The 21,795-nt window shown below is 43.2% G+C and overlaps 2 protein-coding genes across 3 annotated transcripts in view; both read right to left on the bottom strand.

Moving 5' to 3' along the window:
* Positions 1-3,662, bottom strand: part of EFNB2 (ephrin B2) — a gene marked incomplete at both ends in the record, with an annotated part of 41,321 nt that extends 37,659 nt beyond the window's left edge. The window contains one exon of the mRNA XM_080612882.1: positions 3,535-3,662. Within this exon, the coding sequence (XP_080469008.1) occupies positions 3,535-3,662 (128 nt within the window). The remainder of the gene's footprint in view (positions 1-3,534) is intronic.
* Positions 3,663-10,690: 7,028 nt separating this feature from the next.
* ARGLU1 (arginine and glutamate rich 1) lies at positions 10,691-21,737 on the bottom strand. Of its 2 annotated transcripts, none has more exons than XM_080613296.1 (4): positions 21,101-21,731; positions 16,435-16,660; positions 13,979-14,062; positions 10,691-12,712 (listed from the first exon to the last, which is right to left on the bottom strand). In XM_080613296.1, exons 1-4 carry the CDS (start codon positions 21,454-21,456, stop codon positions 12,548-12,550), a joined length of 831 nt encoding a protein of 276 aa, XP_080469422.1. In that variant the 5' UTR covers positions 21,457-21,731; the 3' UTR covers positions 10,691-12,547. The 2 variants fall into 2 exon arrangements, 1 of the variants encoding a protein (XP_080469422.1); XR_013956433.1 differs by having other exon boundaries at positions 12,647-12,712; positions 13,979-14,547; positions 21,101-21,737.
* Positions 21,738-21,795: the final 58 nt, after the last annotated feature.

The following is a 21,795-nucleotide window of genomic DNA, read 5'->3' as shown; positions in this document are numbered from 1 at the left end:
CTTTCTCCTTTTTTCCCCTCTGTATTAAAACCGACAAGATTAACCCAGATGCAAACTGCAGAGCATAGTTCAAGGGGCTATTCAATCGGTAGTGAATGTGCATTTGTTTATCTACAAAACTAAGAATTTCAGATACAATGAGAAGCAGACTAGTCTATATGCTACTGAATAGAACATTTAACAGGGTCATCAATTGTAGTTTATTTTATCAGTTTCTAACATGTTATATGCATTATAACATGTTATTAGCATTCATTCAGAGGCGGGCTGTGAAATATCCCATCTATAACTGGTTATCAGAGGGAGAGAAAAACAGCTATATCATCTAACTTCATCGGTGTCAAAGGCACCACTTGTGAGGATTACCTTCCACATGCCACTAAGGAGAATGAACTGCTTTGCTCACTGGCCTATAGCACCCAGGGAACTGCCACACTTAAGGAATGTTATTTTGAATGAGATGTCTCTACCTTTTGCCTAAAAGGCACCCTGTAACGCTACGTGCTGTCCTGCGTGTCAAGAGGTGGTGCCTGAGCCCTTGTGAGGTGAAACTGAGGTAACCCATGCTATCTACATACATTGTTTGTCTTGGCAGAAACAGCACAGGCGGAAAGTCCCCCCATTAGAAAGTGTCAACAGGAGTTAGGTCCACAGAGTAGTTTTTCTCTATGTTTTCAAGATCATGAGATTTAAGGTTCTTCAAATGAGAAGTCTGTAAAGTCTACCAGAATCATCTGCAACAATGATGCTTCATCTCCCAAGCAATAAAGTCACAGGTGTAATTATTTCATGTGTCACATCTTGCAGTATCATTGAAGCAATAAAAGCAGATCCCTAAAAAAAGGAGAGAGGGGGCAACAGGGAAGGGAGCTCTGAGTTCAAATAGCAACTGTGTGCTCTCCATCTAGCCACCTGCTAGAAATTATAACCTCTAGACTTCAGTGCAAAACCAATTCAGTTTATACATTCACCTTAACCTGAAATTTATTATTTCATACTTTATATTAACCTAACAACTTCTCCCAGCATTTAATTGCCTACCTGTTCAGCAGATTTATGTGCTGAGGCTTTCAATAGAGTTAAATGCACAGCTTCCCTGAATAAATTAACCAGCACCAAAGATAGTTATTATTTCAAACCTAGAAAGGAGCTTTATTATTATGCTACGCCAAAATCCCTTCAGCAGCTTGCTTCTCAGGCTAACATCCAGCCTGAATCCAGAGTGAGGACAACCTCATATAAGCAGAAATTATTCCCTATCCTTCAGGCAAACAATTGTGACAAGAATTAGTAAGAAATCCTGCTCTGAGAAGTGGAGCTGTCTCACCGGCAGCAGTATCAGCAATGTATTTCTAAGCTTCCACAAACGACGGGCCTCCAAGTGGCCTATAAATCACTAGCCCCAGCAATTGAAAAGACTAATTTTAATAGTGTACTTCTTCACTGTGGTGATTAAGCCTCAATGAATCACTCAAGAAAACCCAATTACATCAACACCACAACCTATTTTTAAGCGTGCATGCATTTAGAGTTGAAAAAGTAATTAGATATTATCATTAGATCTACCAGATCAACCATTAGCAACATCCAAACTTTTTTTTTTTTTTTTTTAATCAGATAGTTTAGAATTAGCCAAATGGAAACACAATTTGTATTTGATAAAGGAAGCATATCCCCGGGCTCCGAAAGATGGGCTGAATTCAGCTGCTGGGATACTTTCATTTCTCTGATGGCTAATAAAAAGCTACCGGTAAGTTAAAAAAAAAAGCAGGCTGGAGCTGGCAGAGGCGAGGCCGCAGCAGCGGGCACAGGCTCTTCTGCATTGGAAGAGTGACCTCTGTAGGTATAAACCCATCAAGGGCCGGAATGCAAGAGCCTTCCCCTTCCTCCCAGGCTGCGCTCAGCCTGTTTTCCACTAGCACAGCAGGCCTTCTAACGCAATGCAACTCCGGCTTGCAGCCTTTGACTCTGGAGAATTCAAATAGCATTATATAGCCCGCTTTACCACCGGCCAGATCCCCTTATTCTTAGATGTTACGTCGTACCTTTCTTAAACCAAAGAATGGCTTAGCTGTGTAGCATCATAAAAGTGCAGAGCCAGAGACTGGAGCTAAACTTTGTTTTATTGTAACTGGTTGCCCACCTGGTGCATATATAAAATGATCATGTCGCACAGTGTTAGGAATGAAAACTTAACTGAGCAGTCTACAGCATATTTTTTATTTTTTTTTTTTTGTTAATCAGAAAAACTTTTCAGTAAAGAAACCGTATAAAGACACAGCAAATACATCCATTATCGAAAAATGCCAGCAGAAATCTGCAGCAAGTTTTCTCTTCCGTGGGAACAACGGTAGGCAATGATGGCTGTAAAAGAAGACTACAAACTTGAGATGTTACTTGTATTTCAAACTTCACTAAACTCCTGCAAATCCTGCCACCTACACAGAATTAATCCCTGATTCAGGAAATACCCTATTCGTTCTTGTCTCATCACCACCTGGTATTTCCTCCAAAAAGTCTCTCGGGAAAACAAGACGGATACTTACTGGATATAATAGGACATTCTAAATTCAATTAACACAATGCTTATGGTTTGCTTTGAAATATATGTAACTGCAGATACAGCATGAGTTAAAACAAATTATCTTAACGTATTTCTGGTGTAAAATTCCCCAGACTCGTTACAAAATATTTTTTCCTACAGTGATTTTTGTTTTCTAGACTCGTGAGTTTAGTCACAAAAGTTCAAAGGATTTCGCAACTAACAAAGCCAACTTTTATTATGCACCTCAAAAATAAAAGAGGAGTAAGAACTGAAATTAGTTTTTCATCACTACTTCAGTTAGAAAGAGCACACTTCCCAAAAAGTTCCTCTTCCCAATCGCAGTAATTCTGTATGTTTAAGAACGTTTTCTAAAAGGATATACTTCTATTTTAAGGGTATTTTCTATTTTAAGGGCAGCAAAGCCCTTGTAACATACAAACTTTTTTGCTTGGGTTTGTTAATGAAGAATGACACTAAATGGTTGTGTGATGGATAATGCTTAGTTCATTACTCACTGACATGTGCCTTGATACCATCAACTCCACAACCAAATTTAGCCCTGTTATAAGCAGATGTAACTTCGCTGGAGTCAATGGGATGAGTTTGCATCTGCAGACGGAGAAGTTGAAGAGTATCACCCTTCCCTGGCAGCCCAGCGCGGCACGGCTCCGCCGGCCTCCGCCGCACCCGAGGCGGCGGTTCCGCGCGCAACCCGCACACCGCGCGCCGGTTTCAGCCTCCCGCTGCCGCCCGGCTCCCGATCCCGCTCCACCGCCCCATCCCGGCTCCCCCTCCCGCCGCCCTCCCTCCCATCGGGGCGAGGGGCGGCGGGGCAGCTCCGCCGCGACACGGGCCCCGCGCACCGGAGAGGCCCAGATGCTGCTGCCAGCCCAGGCAGCCGCCTGTACCAGCATCCCCCGCCCCGTCCCCCCGCCACGGAGGGCAGCGCCGGCCCCCGGAGGGGAGGCGGGAGCCGGCTGGAAACTTACTTGGGGTTGGAGGAATTCCAATAAATGGGGTCTAAAACGATGGACCTCGCCAGCGCAGTTCTGCATAAAACCATCGCGACTCCCCAACAGCACTTCCAGGCGGAGGCGTCTCGTCTCCGCGCTGCCATGGTCGCGGCGGCGACGAGTCCCACCCGCAGCCTCGCCAACTCCGCCGCACCTGAGCGGCAACAGCGGGTAGGACACACCGGTATCCCAGCGGCAGGCGCGGTGGAGAGCGACTACTACTAGTTCGAAAAATAAAAATCACACGCGAAGGGTCGACGATGCACTTGGTGAGAGCTGCAGGCAGATCTACTGAGTCATGTATGCCACTCGCACGTACAGAATTCTCCTGCGAGGTAAGATCCAAGCTACCTCCGAAGTAACAACATCAGTAACAACAACAAACAGCAAAAAATAACGCAAACGCTCAGTCCTTCCTCTTACTCGGGGTCTCCCGGCTGCTTTGGAAGATACCACTCAAATTGCCAACTCCCATTTGGATCCAGTGCGCCATACACGTTCACAGTGTCTAATACTGGCGTGAAAAGGAGTAGAGAAAAAGAAAGGTAAAACAAATGTAAAATAAAGGGTTTGGCGGAGAGGGACCCGGCCTCGGCAGGAGGCTCCCCCCGTGCGCCTCTCAGTGCTCCCTGCAGTTTGCAATCCGCGCAGGCACCAGCCCGGGCTGTTTCAGGGAGCTCGGAAGCAACCGCGAGTCAATAAATCCACTCCGAGAGTCAGCTCCACCGGTCCCGGGGAGGCGCATCCGCAGGGCTCTGGGTTTCCTGGGGGGCCACTGCTGTCCTTGTCGCCGGCAAAGCTTCCCGAGCGCAAGGGGGGCAGAGGAGTGTGGCGAAAATACGAGTATTTTTTGAAGTAAAAAGAAATTAAAAGGGGGGTCCGCAGCGTCAGAACGTCCGTCTCTCCCGTTGCGCGATCCGCAGTGCGCGCCCCGGCGGCAGGACAAGGAGGAGGAAAGCCTGGCGTGAGACTTGCGCAGCCCAGCGCGGAGAAGGGAGGAGAAGCGGCGCCAGCCACGGCAGTTCCCGCCGCGGCGCCGCCAACCCGGGATACCGCTGCTCCGCTCCTGCTGCTACCGCCGCCCCGGCCAGTCCTCTGCGCAGGAGCGCAGCCGGCGACAGCGCGCCGCCGTACCAATATAAGCGCGGCCCCGCCGCCCCGCCGTCGCCGCTCATAGGGCCGCCGCCGGGCCACCGCGCTGGTTGGGCGCCGCGCGTGTCACTTACCGCCGCCGCCGCCGCGGCGGGCGGGGCTGCGGAGGGCCGAGCCCAGCCCCGTCGAGCCGAGCAGGGCCGAGCCGAGCCGAGCAGGGCCGGCAGGTAACACCCCTTGGCTACCGGCTCTGTAGTGCTGCGGGCGGCCGCCGAAGAGAGGGGAGAGCCCACTCGCTCTTAGTCACGCCGGGGGTGCGTGGGAGGCGCGACTGGCCCACGCGGGGAGAAAAAATAAAAATGAAAAGAAATAAATCCCAAAAAGGTCTTTTTTCGGATTTTTTCAAACGTAAAAAATGGACGTTTTTCAAGTGCACTGCTGTTTAAACAGCCGGGCCCGCGGGGCTCCCGCACTCCCGGGAGAGCACTGATGACGGCGCTCCGTGGACGCAGACACCTCCGCGGGGAAGGGCCGGGTCTGCGGTGGTGCGGAGCTCCCCGCGCAACTTTCTGAGGTTGCCGTAGGAGTGTGGGGCTTTTCCGCGCTCGGTGCCGACCGGCCCTTACCACGGGGCCTCTGAGTTCGCGAAGTTTTATCTGGTTGCGGGACAATTAGCCAAGAAATGGAGGGGAGCGGGACACGCGGAGCCTGTCAAAGGGATGCGGGGTAATCAAGGGCTGTGAGGGTGGCTGCGGGCTCCCTCGCCTTTCTCCGGCGATCGCTCAGCGCCTTTTCCTTCCCGTCCATAATGGGGGGTTGAGGGGCTATTTTCGGATCCGGTTGTTTTCAGACCCCGCGTATCTCGCTGGCAACTCGGCCTTTTATTTCATTTTGCTATTAATTCCTGGCCAAGAGGGATCTACCCGCGCGGAAAGGGTCGGGGATGCGGCTCCGGAGGACACCCCCTCCACACTTCGGAGTGCGGAGGGCAGAGAGGCGACCGCGCAGGTGTCCCCCCCCGCCCCGCGTGCGCGCCTGCCGCCGCGCCCGGCGCTCCACCGCGGTTCCACGGGGACACAGCGCCCACTAGCGGTCAGCGCCGCCATCCGCGGGGAGACCAGACCCCGCTCGGCCGTGTCTGCCCCTCCGCCGCTCCTTCGCCTCCTGCCCTGCCCGCAGCCTACGCGGTCGTGTCTACCCCTCCACCGACCCCAAGAAAAAGAGAGAGGAGACGGCGGCAAAGGACAAACGAGGCGCCGGTGCCGCTGCCCCAGTGGTGGTTCGCGCCAGGAGCTGCGCGGTGGCTGAACACCGGTTGTACCGTGTCAGAGTCAGTTCCGTGAAATGGAGGGGGTTGCCGAATTTCTTCGAGCCGGGATTTCGTGCCAAAATAGTATCTGCAGACAGGATTGAAAGTTAAAGCGCAGGATATCACAGCGCTCTTTTTCTGTCATTTCCCTACCTTTTAGTTAAGAACACTCTACAAAGGACCGCAATAAGGAGCCAATTTCGCACAATTTTATTCCCGGAGAAATACGGGCTTTTTTTTTTTTTTTTTTTTAATCGGGTTAGCGGTGGAGCTCCTCCGGCTTTTAGACGAAGGCGAAGAAGCCCTTAGAAGGTAAACGACTGGCATTGTCATTTATTTCCCTGGTCAATTTGGAAGGAAATCTTCGCTCCCCCCCATTTTAAACTCAGCTGGCGCTCCAACCTTCGCCGCCCTGCCTGGCAGAGACCACTCCTTTCCCTCGCAAGAGACGGGGAAGGGGAGCAGAGCCGCGTTCGATGCCCCATAGATTTTGTGCTAATTGTGTTGGGTAGTTCTCTTAATGAAATCTACCACTCAAGGAAACAAGGAAATCAGTTTGCTTTCCACACAAAATATCGAATGCGTTTTAAGCAAACTGCTTAATTAAATTTAATTTGCAGTGAGGAAAGAATTGCAGATCCGGCGATCCAATTTGGTGGAAAAGGATCCGATTTCCAGGACGGAAACTTGGCACTCAAGTGGGAGACAGAGATTGGGTATCTATGCACATCGAGGGGCATCAAAGGAGAGCTTTGCCAGCGAGGGGAGGAAAGTACTTAATTATTAAACTTTTGAACAAATGTGTGGTCTGTATCCAGTAGTAAGCCACTGTAAACACAGAGCCTGATAAACTCTTCTAGCAACAGAGACGTGTAAAATAGCTTTACCTCAGTTCTGTGAAGCCGCTGCTTCTGTTTTGAAGAAAAAGGTTACGAGCGGTGTTTTGCAAAAGCTGTGAGTAAACTGTGACCTCTAACTCTCCGTATCCTTGTTCTAAGTAAACCAGAGGAAATGAAGAGCCCTGGTATTGTCTGAAAATATCCTCATGTAGCTAAATATATCGCTCGACTTCTATTGTCCAGCGGCTAATTATTTTACGTAAATACAGCTGGTTTACTCAGCATCCTTTTTATGCGCGCTGTAGGCGTATAAAGATCAGCGTTAATAAAATCCTTTTAAGTAAGAACCTAGAGAAAAACTTGAACTTATCTCCGAGATAACCCAAGCAACAAAGGTTAAACACATCCAAAGAAATACGGGCTCGGTGGCTGCTCCCCTCAGGTCACTCCTTTTGCCAGAGGGGCCGATCCCCGCGGCTGGGGGTCAGGGCGGGGAGCGCTTTCTGCGCCGCAGAGTAACTTGCGACTCCGTTCGGACCCGCGGCCGGGAGGGGCGAAGGGGCCGCGGCGGTAGCCGCGGTGCGGCCGCCGTCTCCTCCCGTCCACATCCCCGTCCCCATCCCCGTTCCCACGCCGCCCGCTGCTTTGGCCTCCAACTTTCCCGTCTCGCCTCCGAGGAGCAGCAAGAATCGCCTCGGACACGGAGGAAACGTAAGAATACGTGTTGAGGCCGAGGGGTTAGAAGCAGAACAAGCTCACAAACGTTAGGAAGTTAGCAATGGCCTTCAGCCGCGGCTTCTCGGGGGCTATCTCAGGAGGAGGTCCCGGTAGATATTTCGGGTTTCGCGGGGAACACGGTTTCCTGGCAGATAAACGCGCAGGGGACAGGCTTCGGGGGGAGGAAATGCTGCCGCCGCCGTGGGATCGGCGCCGCGGCCCCCTGCTCTCGGCTTCCGACAGACGGACGGACAGACGGACAGATGGATGCATAAGCGGGCCAGCGAGCAGGTGAGACCTGCTTTTCCCTCTGCCTTCAGGGAAAACCAGCACTCTGCCATTTGCACTGCTCAAACCTTGATTTCCTGTACCTCCGCCAGCCTGACAGCAAAAATCGGGTTTATAGCTCAATAATCAACCCCTTTTGGCTTCTTTTCGACAGTGACATGGGCAATAATTACATAAATACTGGCTCCGAGCCTATAAAATCTATAACAAAAAGGGCAGCTAATCTGAACGGGATCAGGATTGGGCCCGCAACCCAACTCTCTTAAACATCAGTCTGTTAACATCGGCTATTAGAATATACGGGACATGAAATCTTTTATTAAGTAGAAAAGCTTCATTATTACTTGAAAATTTAGCAGTTTTGAAAGTCAAGAATAACTCACTAGATGCAATTCCTACTACTTTTAATGAAGACAAGTGATTGACACTTACTGATTTCAATGGGTTGTTTATTGTTTGTACAAAAGGCCAAGTGTGCTGGATACTTGAAACAGCTCCTAAAATATAATTCCCACCGTAACAAAGCATTTTCTGTACTTTATGGTAGAGTGTATATCTAGATGTTAATTTGTCTCCTCCATGTCTGTTTTATAACCACAATTTTGGTTAACCATAGCTTCTTAGAAAATGAGAATGGCTCCTCCTCAACACAGCTAAGGAATTCAAGCAGCCTTGTAATAAAATCAGGCAACAAGTACATCCTAACTATGCATTTTAATTCTCCATTTGACTTATTTTTATACTGATTTTCAGTATCACTCTGTGAAAACAAAAATCCCTGCATTATTTTGTGGTCTGTGATAATGTGGGTGAGAAACAAGGATCAAAGCAAGGATCAAACTTCGGCTGCAAGACTGTCTTTTTGTAGAGGTTTACATGTACTTGAGCAGAGCTGACCACTGAGCCAGCCTAACCCTTAGTTCTACATCTGTTCAGCAAAGACAATGGGAAGCATTAGGCTGCTCAGCATGGAAATGTCAACAGAGCTTTAGCACTCCCCAGCTGGCAAACAAAACAGCAGGATGGGAAGATGGAGATAACCTCAACGTGCAAGTGTTCAGTGGTACTAGCACAGAAATGGAACAGAGGTGCATGAAAGTCATGGTTTAGCTCCAACTGGACCAGCCTGTTGGTACAAAACTGCACCAGCCCAGTCACTTCGACCATATCCTCCTGCCTTGGAATGAGCCTTAGGCACACATGCAGCTCTACCATTCTCTTCAGAAATAAATCACCTCTGTAATGCAAACTGAAAAGTGGTTTCTATCAGCACGAATTCCACCTGAACTTGCACTGAGTTGAGACCCTGCAATAACTGAGCTAATAATTTTCCTCCTGCTTGCCAAAGAGACCACACATCCCCCAAATACTCTGAAAATGTTTAAAGAGATGCTTCATGCAGTTCAAAGTGAATCACAGCCAGCACCTTCATATTAGGTGTACATGCAAAAAATGGCACAAAAAAGTCCAAACGCCTGTAAGAGAGAGCATTTATAGCATCAGGAAGAGGGGTTTACAATCTTGAAGTCAGCAAGGGTGAGGTGTATGAGGTGACAGAAAGCTTCAAAGAAAAGGAGAGACAATGAAGACAGATCCTTCTTTTTCAAGACAAGATATGAAGCAGATGAAGTATTGATACTTCAGTAAGATAATACTGACATATCTGTCTATACACAGGTATGCAGTTGCTTGGCAGCTTAGACATCTTGCCAACCTAATTGTCTGCTTTGCTAAGCTTCAAGGACACCGGCTCTCCAACATATCTCACTGCAGTCAGCGTTCTACTTGTGCTTAGAAAAATGATGATAATGAACATGGGAAGTTCAAAGGGCAGTTTAACAAATATCCGAACAGCACACTGCTAGGACACTGCTGTAAAGGCCTCCTGCTCTCTCCCACCTCTGCTGGAGAGATGCATTGTTCACTATTAAAATAATGCTCCAGGGCATTTGTGAACAGGTATTGTGAAAACTAAGATCTCTTACCATAGAAGGTAAATGAATACTGCTGAAGGTAGGTGGTAACAGGAAACATCTACCTGCCTCCCTGGGGGAAGGGAAGGAAAAAACCCCGACATACAAAGCCCCAGAATAAACCAAAAATCGTCTAACCAAAATTTGAAGTTGAAACTTCAAACTGTAATGAAATCAAAATTAAACACCCAATGCAACTTCTAGGAGCTATTTCTCTAGGTAGGCCAACATCCTTATGTAGACCCCCCTACAGAGCTCATACTCACTACGTCAGCCTATGTTCTAACCTACTTTGCATTAATCAGGTATCATGTTTTAAGGGAATGTAAAAACATCAAATTCTTATCATCAAATGTCACTTTACCCCCCCTCCTAAACCGTGTGCACCTCTATTTTCCTAGAAATTGACAGCATCCCTGAAGCCCTATGGTAATTTTGAAAAACAAGCAAGCCCCAGAATAATGCAAATGTGGCATCCTCCCACAGTGGGTCTACAAAAAACTATCCAAGAAATACTGTATACTTTAGGACAAGCCAAGAGACAGTGATTTCTACCAACTGAACACTTTTTTTTGGGGGGGGGGGGGAGGGCAGGATGGGAGGAGAAAAGAAATACATAGCCGCTTTAGCTGCTCTGCCTCTTTTGAGGGCAGAGAGAAGGAAAGGCAGGTAGCAAGGTGTGTGGAATGGCAGAAGGGGTGATCAAACTGTGATCAGACATTTTGGTCACACAGTAGTCGTAAAGGAATACTACCGGAAACAACAAAGTCTAAGCCTGCACAATGTTAAGTGTAAAAAACAGATGTTATTATTTAGCTGCAAATTCATGATGTAGAAGAAAATACTTGATACCACAACTGCACGTATGAGAACTTAATTTCTTGCTTTCAGAAGATGAAACAAAAATGCATAGGTCTGTTTTGAGTATTGACTTTTAATAGCTTGTTTCTCATAAGGGAACAGGGGATGTTTTCTGGTTTAGAAATACAGGTATCAGTTAAGTTTTTAATACAGCCTGCTCCTGCCAACAGGTCATGTACATGATTTATTTGGCTTCAGCTTTTGTTTTTATGCATCAAGCAACCTTCAACCTTCTCTGTAACAATATATAGACAAATTTAAGTACAGTAATAGTGTAGGTATTTTACTGTCTTCACATTTTTCTTAACATACTGGAAAAAGCAATGCATGTCAACTTGCTCGCACACATTTAATTTGCCAAACCCACAGAAACAGATCCTTTTGGAATATCAGGAATTATTTCCAAACTTTGTCCAGTGACATTCAAATGCTCAGGCAACTACTGGTAACTTTCATTTTATGGTTAATACTGAAGTTGCACACCAACAGGAGAAAGTTTTAGAACTGGACAAGCTATAGTAATCCAGGTTTTGGTAGAATAATTATAGACAAAAAGGGGAATTTTATATAGTTTTCAATCTGTAGTTTAATTTTTCAAAATAAAACCTGTATATATAAATGGACAACATTCAAGATCTGTATAGAAATAACAGTTGCTTTCTGGCTAAAACAATGTATTTAGACAGAATCTCATTTTCTGTTTTTCACTTCAAGTATGCTAGCCGGTCCAGTCCTTTGGGAAAAAAACTTCAACTTTTAAATCCTTTAGGATCCATCAGATTCATTATACGGTCATGACCTTAACTTATACAATATACTATATTACGAGGTGAACTGAAGTAATATTGGTCTGAGTATTGGTCTGAGTGCAGTAAGCCAAACAGCTGTTTAAACATGATACTATGGCTGAAATAAGTCTCTGTCAGAATAAAAACCAACATTCATGAAAACAGCAGCAGCCATCAAAAACATTCACAACTGCAGGGATTTGTTACTGTGTGTAATTTTGCATTATAAGTAGAAGCCACAGTAGTTTAAAGCAAATTTTTAAAAAATACTACTATAATCTTGAATTTAATAATGTGAATTGTCACTTTTATAACCGTTTATAGATGTGTACTAAAAAAATTTACTTAAACATATGAATTTAAGACTTTCACTTTATTCAGCAAATTGGTTTATTTACACAACGGGGAACGCTGGTTGAATGCTGTCAATGTAATAAAAACAAATCTAACAGAGACAATACTGAACTCCCTCTATGTATTCATAGCAGAAATGACAAACTATTTCCTTACCTGTATCAGGAACATCAAGCGCAACAATGGGACAGTATCATAGGACACTGATTTAACAATAAACCACAGAGGTCCAGTAATACTATGGCAATTTATTCATGTATTTACTGACTTAAAAAAAAAAAGAAAATTAAAAGTCAGCAATACCCAGTATAAAGTCCTGTCAATTATCAGAGTCAAACTCTGATGAGTAGGTCAGTAAAACCTTACCAGATCATCCACAATTCAAAGTGACCAGATCTGCTTCAGACCACTAACACAGTCACAAAACTGATGAGAACAGATTGCACTCTAAAAGGCAACAATGATCTGATAAGGGTTTAACTTAATGGAAGTTTTAAAAAATTAAGAATTGCAGAGCACAGCCCCTATCAGAACAAGCTAACTTCCCAGACTTCCAAAAAAAGACAAAAGGAAAAAAAAGAAAAAAAAGGAAAAAAAAAAAAAAAGAGGTGGGAAAAAAAAAAACAAACACCACCAAAAACCCCACACTTCAACATGAAGCTACCATACAAAGTTGTTGGGTTGGTTTTTTTCCATTTTTCCTTTTTTGTTGGTGGTGGTTGGTTTGTTTTTTGTTTGTTTGTTTGTTTAAGAGTTCAGAGTTGCAATTTAATCCTGGCTTTTTAGTGAGAAGGACAGTTTTGGCCTAGACTTTCCTTTGCCCAGGATAATTTTTTGCTCTTCCTTTTGCTGACGTTGTCTCTCTTGTTCTAGTTTCATCCTCTCCTCATGAATCTTTCTTTGTTCTTCAACAATTTTCAATTGTTCTTCAGCCTATATATGAAAATTGTAGAATTTAGGCCAGCATATTTTGTAGTCATAAAAGCAATTTACAAGTCTGAATTAACTTCCAAACAGGTCCAATCCTGCACAGGTATGTAAGCAGTTCTACCTGAGCTAGATGGCCCCAGCTGGTTTCAATGAAACTATCTGTAAACTGTTATTTGAATGCAGAAGAAACACTGAAAACTTTCTACAGCTAATGTATCAAAATCTTGAGTGCTTACAGGCAATGCTTTTCAGCATTGCTTTGCAAACAATACATTACATTTTAATTAAGGAAGTCCGTGTATGCATGGAGAAATTCCCGACACCTGTCATGTGTCAGATGAAAGCACAATATAATGATGTAACAGACCTTCAGAGGTCTCTCCACTCAAAAATACATGTAACCCCCCCCTCCAAATTCAAAACCATCTTTACCTGATTTCTAACAAGCCAATCCTTACACTGACTTACGGTTCTTACAGTTCTTCCAGTGGTCTTCTAAAGGTGCTTATTTTGTTCATTTTGTCAGTTTATACTTTCAATTTTCTAATTGTCCCATTTCCACCATATGAGGTTGGGAAAAGGGTAAAACAGAAAGAGGTGTAAAGCAGACATAGTTCAAGCAATTTTAAGAAGCATCGTCTTTATCTGAAAATGGTGTAATTACTTGGGTAATTGAAACTGGTACGAGTTCCATCAGGATTTACAAGCAGCTTAGTCTGGGGTTATCATTAATTGATTAGAATCAGCTATATCATACTGAATATTCTCAAGAGGCAGACACCTGCTTAAATAGTCTTGGAAGCCAGTATAAACTAGACTTACGTAATGCAAGACATCTTAAGCTTATGCTGAAAGTCCCTTTCAGCACTTGTACATCAACGTTATACTAGTCAAAAATCCAGTTTGTACTTGTCCTGCTCAACAAAACACAAGTAGTCACTTCTGTTTTAGGAGCAGAACATAATTTACAAACTTACTTCAACCTTCCCTGTAAGATACAGTAAAATAAATAAGAAAAAAAAAGTACTTTTTAAATTCTGAAGGCAGCTATCTTCCTCTGAATTAACTGCACCTTAACTATTTTTTCAAACCAGTGTTACTGCTAAGGATCTGGTCTCATATGCTCAAGAGAAGAGCAACACTACTGACATAACCAGCAACAGACAAGTTAAACTCCAGAAAGGGTCAATTTGTTTATTTAATTGTGTTGCAAATCAGGCAGAGGGACCTGTATTCCTCTACAGAACAGTTAACTACATCTTCACATACCAGTTTAGCTTGTGCTTCTGCAATTTTTCGATTATTCTCTTCTAGTATTCGCTCTAGTTCCTCACGCTTTGCACGCTCTTCTTCCTAAATGGGAGGACAGGGCAAGATGTTAGTAAAGTAAAATACTCATTTCTGCACGTTCACTAATCTTTCTCAGAATTCTTTTGTGAACTGACTTAAACTGGCAGCTTTATAGCCACCTATTTTGTCTCACAACGGTAAACTGTGCAGCCACTAATACTGGTTTCTAGCACTCAATTTATATAACCCCGCCCAGTCCAAACAGCAACCAACTAAACCCTCCCTAATCATAGAATCCTGACAATTTATCACTAGAATTTTAATATCACACAAATCAACAAGGACAACTACAAAAACTGGATAGTATTTACCAAATTAAAAAGTAATATAGAAAATATAAATAAAGTGAATAGTTTGTCTCACCAATTAAGTATACCTACGTATTCTTTACCTATACTCCTTTAATCAGCATTAAAAGTTGAATATTTACTGTCTTGTCCAGTGTCCTGCAGAGTGTGCTCCTCGGCTGCCATACACGCCAGCTTCCTCTTTAAAATGATTTGTACTGTTAGCTTGGCAATACCTGCATCAGCAGCTCAACCATTTATAAAGAAACAACATACAGGGAAGGCTGAGCTGAGGAATGCAGATGTTTATGATAAGAAGGAACAAAAATATGTAAATCATTCCTAAGGCAAACAATTAATAAGAAAAATACATTTACTGTTAGTGAAAAATACAAATGGTAATCCATACTTCATGGAGCTATGGGCTTCTTTCATGGGGAGAATGGACTTAACATTCAATATTTTGACAATTTTAAGACAGCTGAAACTGTCATTTGCAGTCTGAACTTGGAATTCAGGAGTCCAGGGAAAGCAAGATCAGGAAATGAAGCCTTGTAATTGTTTTCTTGGTGAATTTTATGGAACTCTGTTATACAACTCAAATATGAAGACTGCATGAAAGTTTTTGAGGTGTTTCAGTTCACATAATATATATCCAAATTATTTTAATATTTGGAAGATTTAAAGTTAGCCAGAGGTTTGTGTCTGTGTAAGAAAAAAAAGTTAATACGAACAAAGCAAGCATATGAAAACTTCTTACTATGACTAGTAACCAGCTACTAGCTAGCACACTTCACTCCAGGCATGGAGGGTTATTCTGCATTACAAAGAACCGATGGGACTTCATCACATCACATCGACAATAGCAAAAATAATTGAAAAACAAACAAAAAAAAAATACTAATCCATCTGATCAAATGAAAACCTATATACATGAAGCAATTGCTGACTACAGACATCTAAATTTAACTTAAATTCTTTGACAGTAAGGCTTGAATTTGCAGAACAAGTGTGATTTAATATTCCTGATATTTGTTGTATCTCAGTGATTTGGGTTTCTTTTTTGTTGTGTTTTTTTTTTTTTTTTTTTTCCAAATTAAAGATATTATGTGACAGACAAGTCACACATCATATGAAGGGGAAAGCTTCATTGCTACTGTCTTTCCTTTCGTAAGCCAATCAAAATATTAATTTAAGATAAACTGTGTAGGAGGTAGAATGAAAAAGGCATTTGAGACTTCTAACTGTTCAGCACAAATTTCCTTTACAATTTTAAAATTTGCCTTGAAATTTCTGGATCCTGGAATGATTGGTGCAGGCAGGCGTCAAAGCCTTTAGTAGCAAATTACTGTCTCACAGAAAGACATTTTCAGCTTCTGCTCCAGCTGCTGATTAAAAACCAAAAAACCCAAGTCATATGTTCAGCTTGACTTCAGACAAGGGCAACCTGCTCTTTTATAACTTCTGGGGGGGGGGGGGGGGGGGAGGGCGGAAAAAAAAAAGGAGTTGTTAGTAGTTATTAAAACTGGATATAATGATTTGGACATAGATCCTTCGTGAAGACGTGGATGGGCTTATGCTCGAAGTCCCAGAATTAGTCCAGTGTTTGCTCAAGGAAAACGTTCATTTTAAATGAAGAATAAGAAACCTATTTGTTAAAGAGAGGTACTGCAGCTCACTGTTGGACCCTGATTTTTGCCTGACTGAAGGCAAAAGCCTCTTACAGTCTAGGTAAGCAAAATGAAACAAATTAAGGATACAAAATTACAGAATTTCAGTACCCTTCCCCAGAAATGAAAGGACCGCTGATAAATCCTGCAGCCATGGCAAAAGTTTCAAACAACTCTGAAATATGTAGGTCAGTTCCATTAAAAATCAGTATCCTTGTTCAGGTTTTAGAATAACTGTTTAATATCAGCGAGCTCCCCTGAATAGGCTAGAAATTAAGTTTCGCAGCAATGCAAGTTTATATGAGAAGGGAATTAGATTTGCTGTATTCCATCTCTTTCTGAACCGAACAGGAGGCACAAACCAACACTGAAAGTTTTGCCATGGACTGTTTCTACTTTCCAAACGACCGAGCGTTACCTCTCTGGCTTTTTGTGCTGCAAGTTCAGCTTGTCGCTGTCGCTCGAGTTCTTCGAGCAACTGTTTTTCCATGATGCGCTTAGCCTCCTCCACCCTGCGGAGAACCTCTCGCTCAATCTCATCCTTCCTTTTCTCCAACTCTTCTTCTACGCGTTTAGCCACAAGCTCTTCCACTCTTCGAGCAGTTTCTTCTTCTATGAGTTTCTCTTCAATTTCTTGTTGACGACTACAAAATGCAAACATGAGTATTACCTTTTTAATGAATAAAGAATGGTTGCACTGAAACAAACTCTTTCAAATACACATCATCAACCATGCTCCTGAACCACTTTAAAACAGTTTTATACATTATACACACAGATTATGAAGAAAGAATATTTTGCCATACATTTAAGGATAATGAATATTCAGGCAATCAGTATTTCTATCCCAGGGAACCCATTCAGACCATAATGTATTTAGTACCCCTTAATTTCTTTAGGAGACTAAGCTTGAGGAGACAGCTTATCTTGACTTCTTGATAACTTTTAGCAGAAAATAAAAATAAAAGAGCTCATCCAACTTTGTCCATCCTTCAACCTTCAGGAATTCAAATGGTCTCAATTTTAAGACAACATCTTGCAAAACTTATCTTAAAGCAACCACCTCAGAAGCATCAAACTAATCTCTAGTATCTAAAATAGAAGACAGAAGCAATAGAATTCATAATTTGAATCAGATGTTGTATCTGTAATCTAGTTATTATCTACCTTATCAAATTTCAAATACCTCTGCTCTCCTTAACATCTTTATTGCAGCATCACAATAAAGCACAACAATGGTTTCTACTGTAACTATCCAAAAAAAATATAGCAAGTGCTAAATAAATCCTTGCAATCTTTATAGTTTTCCATGTCCTGAATTTTGGTAGTATTTTCAAATGTCTGCTTGTCTTTATCTTTTATTTGCAGCAGCATTATCACTTAGCCTGATCACTGTCACGAGTTTTCATTAAAAAAAATACAAAAAGATTATGTCAATTTGCCAGGTTTATTACCAAAGGCAGAAAAAAAAAACCAAAAAACTTTCAAGTAGTAATCACTAGTACCATATGGCAATTAGATATCCACAGACAAACAAAACTGGGTACAGTATAGCTATGTGTCGTATCGTACTACTTATTTGGAAATATTATGGGCTTTGGGGAGAAGGTTATTCTCTTTAACCTTGAAAACGAACTTTCATTTTAAGTATTATGTTAACTACAGAACAATCTTATAAACTTATCTTCTGGCCTCTCAGCACCAGAAATCCATGATTTAGAATAACAACTGCTGCTGTAATATCCTAATATCCTGTAATTTTCCTGTAAATATCCTTGTAATTACTGAGTTTCCATTTTCTTAATTTATATTGAGACACACAAAACCAACTCATAAAAAAAAAAAAAAATTACAGGATTTGTTAACTTTTAGATTTCTTAGTGTACAATTTGCAAATACGCAAAAGGAGATAACGAAGTATGGAATACTGATCTAGATAAACGCGTGAAATACAGAGACGAAAAGCTCTTAAGTTCCCCTGTTCATGGTTGGTTTGTTGGTTTAGGGGTTTTTTTTGTTTGGGTTGTTGGTTTGCTTGGTTTTTCTTTTTTTTCTTTTTTTTTTTTTTTTCCCAAAAAGTGTACTGAACCAAATGGATAGTTATCTCCTTCATTAAAAAGTTCTGGAACCCCCAACTTAAGACACCCAGCCCCAGAAGACAAATTTGATTCTTATATTCCTCAAGAGATAGCAAAATTATCTGGTAGCACATTAGGCCCGCATTTACTTTAACTTAAGCAACACAGGATCTCGTGGTCTTTACCACCACTATCCAGAAAAACAACACATTAACCCCATTCTGTTAGCATGCCCAGCCACTACCTACAATCCTTTTGGACAAATTTTTCAACATCTTTCATATTCTAGGCATCCTTTTATTTTAAAGGGGTTTCTTTAACCCTCCATGAGTATTTATTCAGCAGCAAGTACTCTCACGATTCTGTACTGACACAGCTTAGAATACACAAGAGGCTGTTCCACAGAAGTTTTCGTTGTTTTTTTTTGGTTTTGTGGGGTTTTTTTTGTTTGCTTTTTTTTGTTTGTTTGGTTTTTTGGGGTTTTTGTTTGTTTGGTTGTGTTTTTTTTTTTGTTTTGTTTTGTTGGTTTTTGGGGGGGGATTTTTTTGTTTGTTTTTTGTTTTTTTGGGGGGGGAGTTGGGGGGGCGGGGTTATTATTATTTTATTTTAGCTTCATGCTTAACACTGGGGAAATCTAGAATAAGTTAGCTAACTGAACAACGATACCACATAGCTACAAAAATACCCCTGACACTCATGTCTGAATTAAGTTTTCAAATATCCTCAGCAATTGACAATGGATGTACTATTAAGCGCTGTGCCTGCACACATTTCTTTCTTCTCAGCCCAAGTAATTCCATTCAAATTTAATTAAACCAAATGTATCTTTTCACATTCAAAGGTTGTAACAATACTATAAGTATATAATAATATATATAGTGGCTTTGACTTTATAACAAAAATAAAACTGTAACCAGATATAAATCTCAATGATCTGTTCTGTAGTTTATACCAACTATTATTTTAATTACATGAACTTACAGTATTTTATATACAGGTGTAAGTTTATCATCCTGACCTACTGAGCCATGACACCAGAGCAACAGATAAGTCATTAATGTAAAAGTTTTTTAGTACGATCCATTTACTTCTTAAGACTAATTTCATGAAATCTGCAGAAAAGAAACTGCTTACATTTAATCAGATTTCAGAGGGAAAAAAATGTCACATTTGCAAGGCCTTTATGGAAAACTAGCATTATAAGAAAAAGCAGAAGGCTACGTACTAAGGTTTGAACAGACACGAGACGAATAAAGTGACTTTCAATATATGAACTGTCACCTAGTTAGTCAGCAAGGAAGTACTTCCAACATGAGTATATACTACCATATGTAACATAATTTACAGATGACTTACTCAAATACAAAATTATCTACTCTATTAAATGTTATTACTTTTTCTTTTGGAATATAAATTGTATTCTAGAAGCATCAAAATTCTATACCAAATCTTTTCCAATATTGTTTCTGCTTCAAAAGTTTACTATCGAGTTGCCAATATCACTCAAATGTCATATTCCTCCTATACAGACTTCACAGGGTTTTTTTTAAATTTCAAAGCTAATTTATATAGAAAACTTACACATGAACTAAACCAGCTCCAGAATACAAAAATAAACTATTATTTGCATTACACTGCATTCTCAAATTGTTAAGCACATTCCAATTCTTCATCGCATGGAATATTTTTATTAATTTAGGTACTGAATAAAATTATAAACCACAAAATTAGGATCAATGACTCAACAAGCCTTCAACATTTTCACATGTTTGTGTTACTATGCAAGTTTTTGATGACATCACGGACAAATTCTGAAGTTAGGATAGGAGATTATTGACAAAAAATGAAAGCGACAACTTGGGGTGATCAAGCCTTCTGAACCACAATTAATATTTCAGTAGAACAATGTCACTCAATAAAACTCAAAGCTCCACGTGCTGCTTCTACATTCAGTGCTTTAATGAGCAACTGCAACACTCAAAGAACAAGTACCACTTTATCACAACTGTTAAAACCGTTGTTATCTCTGCTGCATAAAGATCTCTTTCATAACTTAATATCGCTAATCATCTTAATGCACATCCAACGTTCATTAAAATAGAATTTATGTCTCTTTAGACCTTAAAAATAACCACATTCCTCACAACAAAAACTGAAAAAAGAAAAGTTCTCAAACGAAACAAGTCACCAGATCCTACTGTCCTATTTTGCAAGAATCACAGAATGGTAATGGTTGGAAAAGACCTTAAGATAGTCTAGTTCCAACCCCCCTGCCACAGGCAGGGCCACCTTTCACTAGACCACACTACTCAAAGCCCCATTCAACCTGGCCTTGAACACTGCCAGGGATGGAGCATTCACAACTTCCTTTGGCAGCCTGTTCCAGTGCCTCATCACTCACACAATAAAGAATTTCTTCATTATATCTAACCTAAATCTCCCCTGTTTAAGCTTAAACCCATTGCCCCTTGTCCTACCACTACTGTCCCTGATGAAGCGTCCCTCTCCTCCATCCTGCTATGCCCCAACCCTCAGTGTTACTGTAATCGATGCATGGTATTTCTTAAATCCCTAGCAGAGCAACCCCAGGCGCCTCCACTCTACGCACAAGCAGCTCGCCACGCAGTGAGGGGAGGGGCGGACAGTGTGGCAGCGGAGCACAAAGCCTCCGCGGTGCGGAAGCCCCCGCCACAGAGGAAGTTTCCGAGCAGACCAGCAGCAGATGGGAATCGAGCGGAGCCGGCGAGGGGAGGCAGCGGGCGCGCGCCTTCCAATGCCCCTGGGGAAGCCAAGACTTCAGGGAAAGGAAGGATGGCGGGAAAAAAGGCAGAAGTTAGGCCTCAGCAAGGGCCTAAATGCCTTCACTCCAGTGGCAGGCGGCCCTAGTCTGGAGGAGGAAAGAGCGGAAGGAAAGCCACCAGGACACAAAGCACCTTCTGTCCTCCCCTTTCCCCTCGCACCCTCACCATCGCCCCCCGAAGCGCCCAACCCAGACCCGGGGCTCACATTTTCCGCTGCCGCTCGAACTCCGCTTTTTTCTCTTCCTCCTCCCGCTTCTGCTTCTCGTCCAGGCTGCTGCGCTTGCTCACCGTGCGCCCGAAGATGTCGATGCGGTCGGGCGGGGAGGAGGCGCGATCGCGCTCCCGCTCCCGGTCTCGGCGGGAGGAGGGGGCCGTGTTGGAGCGGGACCGGGAGCGGGATTCTCGGCGTCGGTTCCGCTTGCTCTCCCGGGACTTAGATCGCTTCCGCGCCCGTTCCTTCTCCCGGGAGCGGGACCGCGATCGGCTCCGGTTCTTCTTGTTGTGCTTGGAGCTTTTAGTGTGCTTGGAGCGGGACGAGCTCCGGCTGCGGGACCGACCCATCCCGGCAAAGGAGAGGCCGCGCCGGTGACCGCTCAGATCACCCCCCGCCCCCTTCGCTAGCGGTGCCGGAGAGAAGTGCGAGGAAGCTCCGCACGCATCAGCACTGCCCAAACGGGCCTGTCGTTCTCCCCCTTGCCACCGCTTTGCGCTGTGAGGAAAAAGAGCAGGCCCCGAAAGCGGGAGCAAGTCCGGACGCAGGCAAGATGGCGGCCCCAGCAAGCGGTGACTCTCCTCTTCCGCCCCACAATGCACTGCGCAGCGTTCGAGCCGTTTAGGTTCTCATTCCCCCCCACCCTCGGCGTCGCGCCGGAGGTGCACGAAAGCACTCGGTAATCTCCG

The sequence above is a fragment of the Psittacula echo genome (genome assembly GCF_963264785.1).
Source record: "Psittacula echo genome assembly, chromosome: 3".
Lineage (NCBI taxonomy): Eukaryota > Metazoa > Chordata > Aves > Psittaciformes > Psittacidae > Psittacula > Psittacula echo.
Note: the sequence above shows the minus strand (reverse complement) of the source record. Positions and strands in the feature narration are given on the sequence as shown.

Coding starts and splice junctions, on each gene's coding strand:
- ARGLU1 (XM_080613296.1), bottom strand. CDS start 21,456: ATGGGTCGGTCCCGCAGCCGGAGCTCGTCCCGCTCCAAGCACACTAAA. Junction 14,063..16,434: donor CAGCACAAAAAGCCAGAGAG/GTAACGCTCGGT, acceptor CCTCCCATTTAG/GAAGAAGAGCGTGCAAAGCG. Junction 12,713..13,978: donor CAGAAGCACAAGCTAAACTG/GTATGTGAAGAT, acceptor TTTCATATATAG/GCTGAAGAACAATTGAAAAT.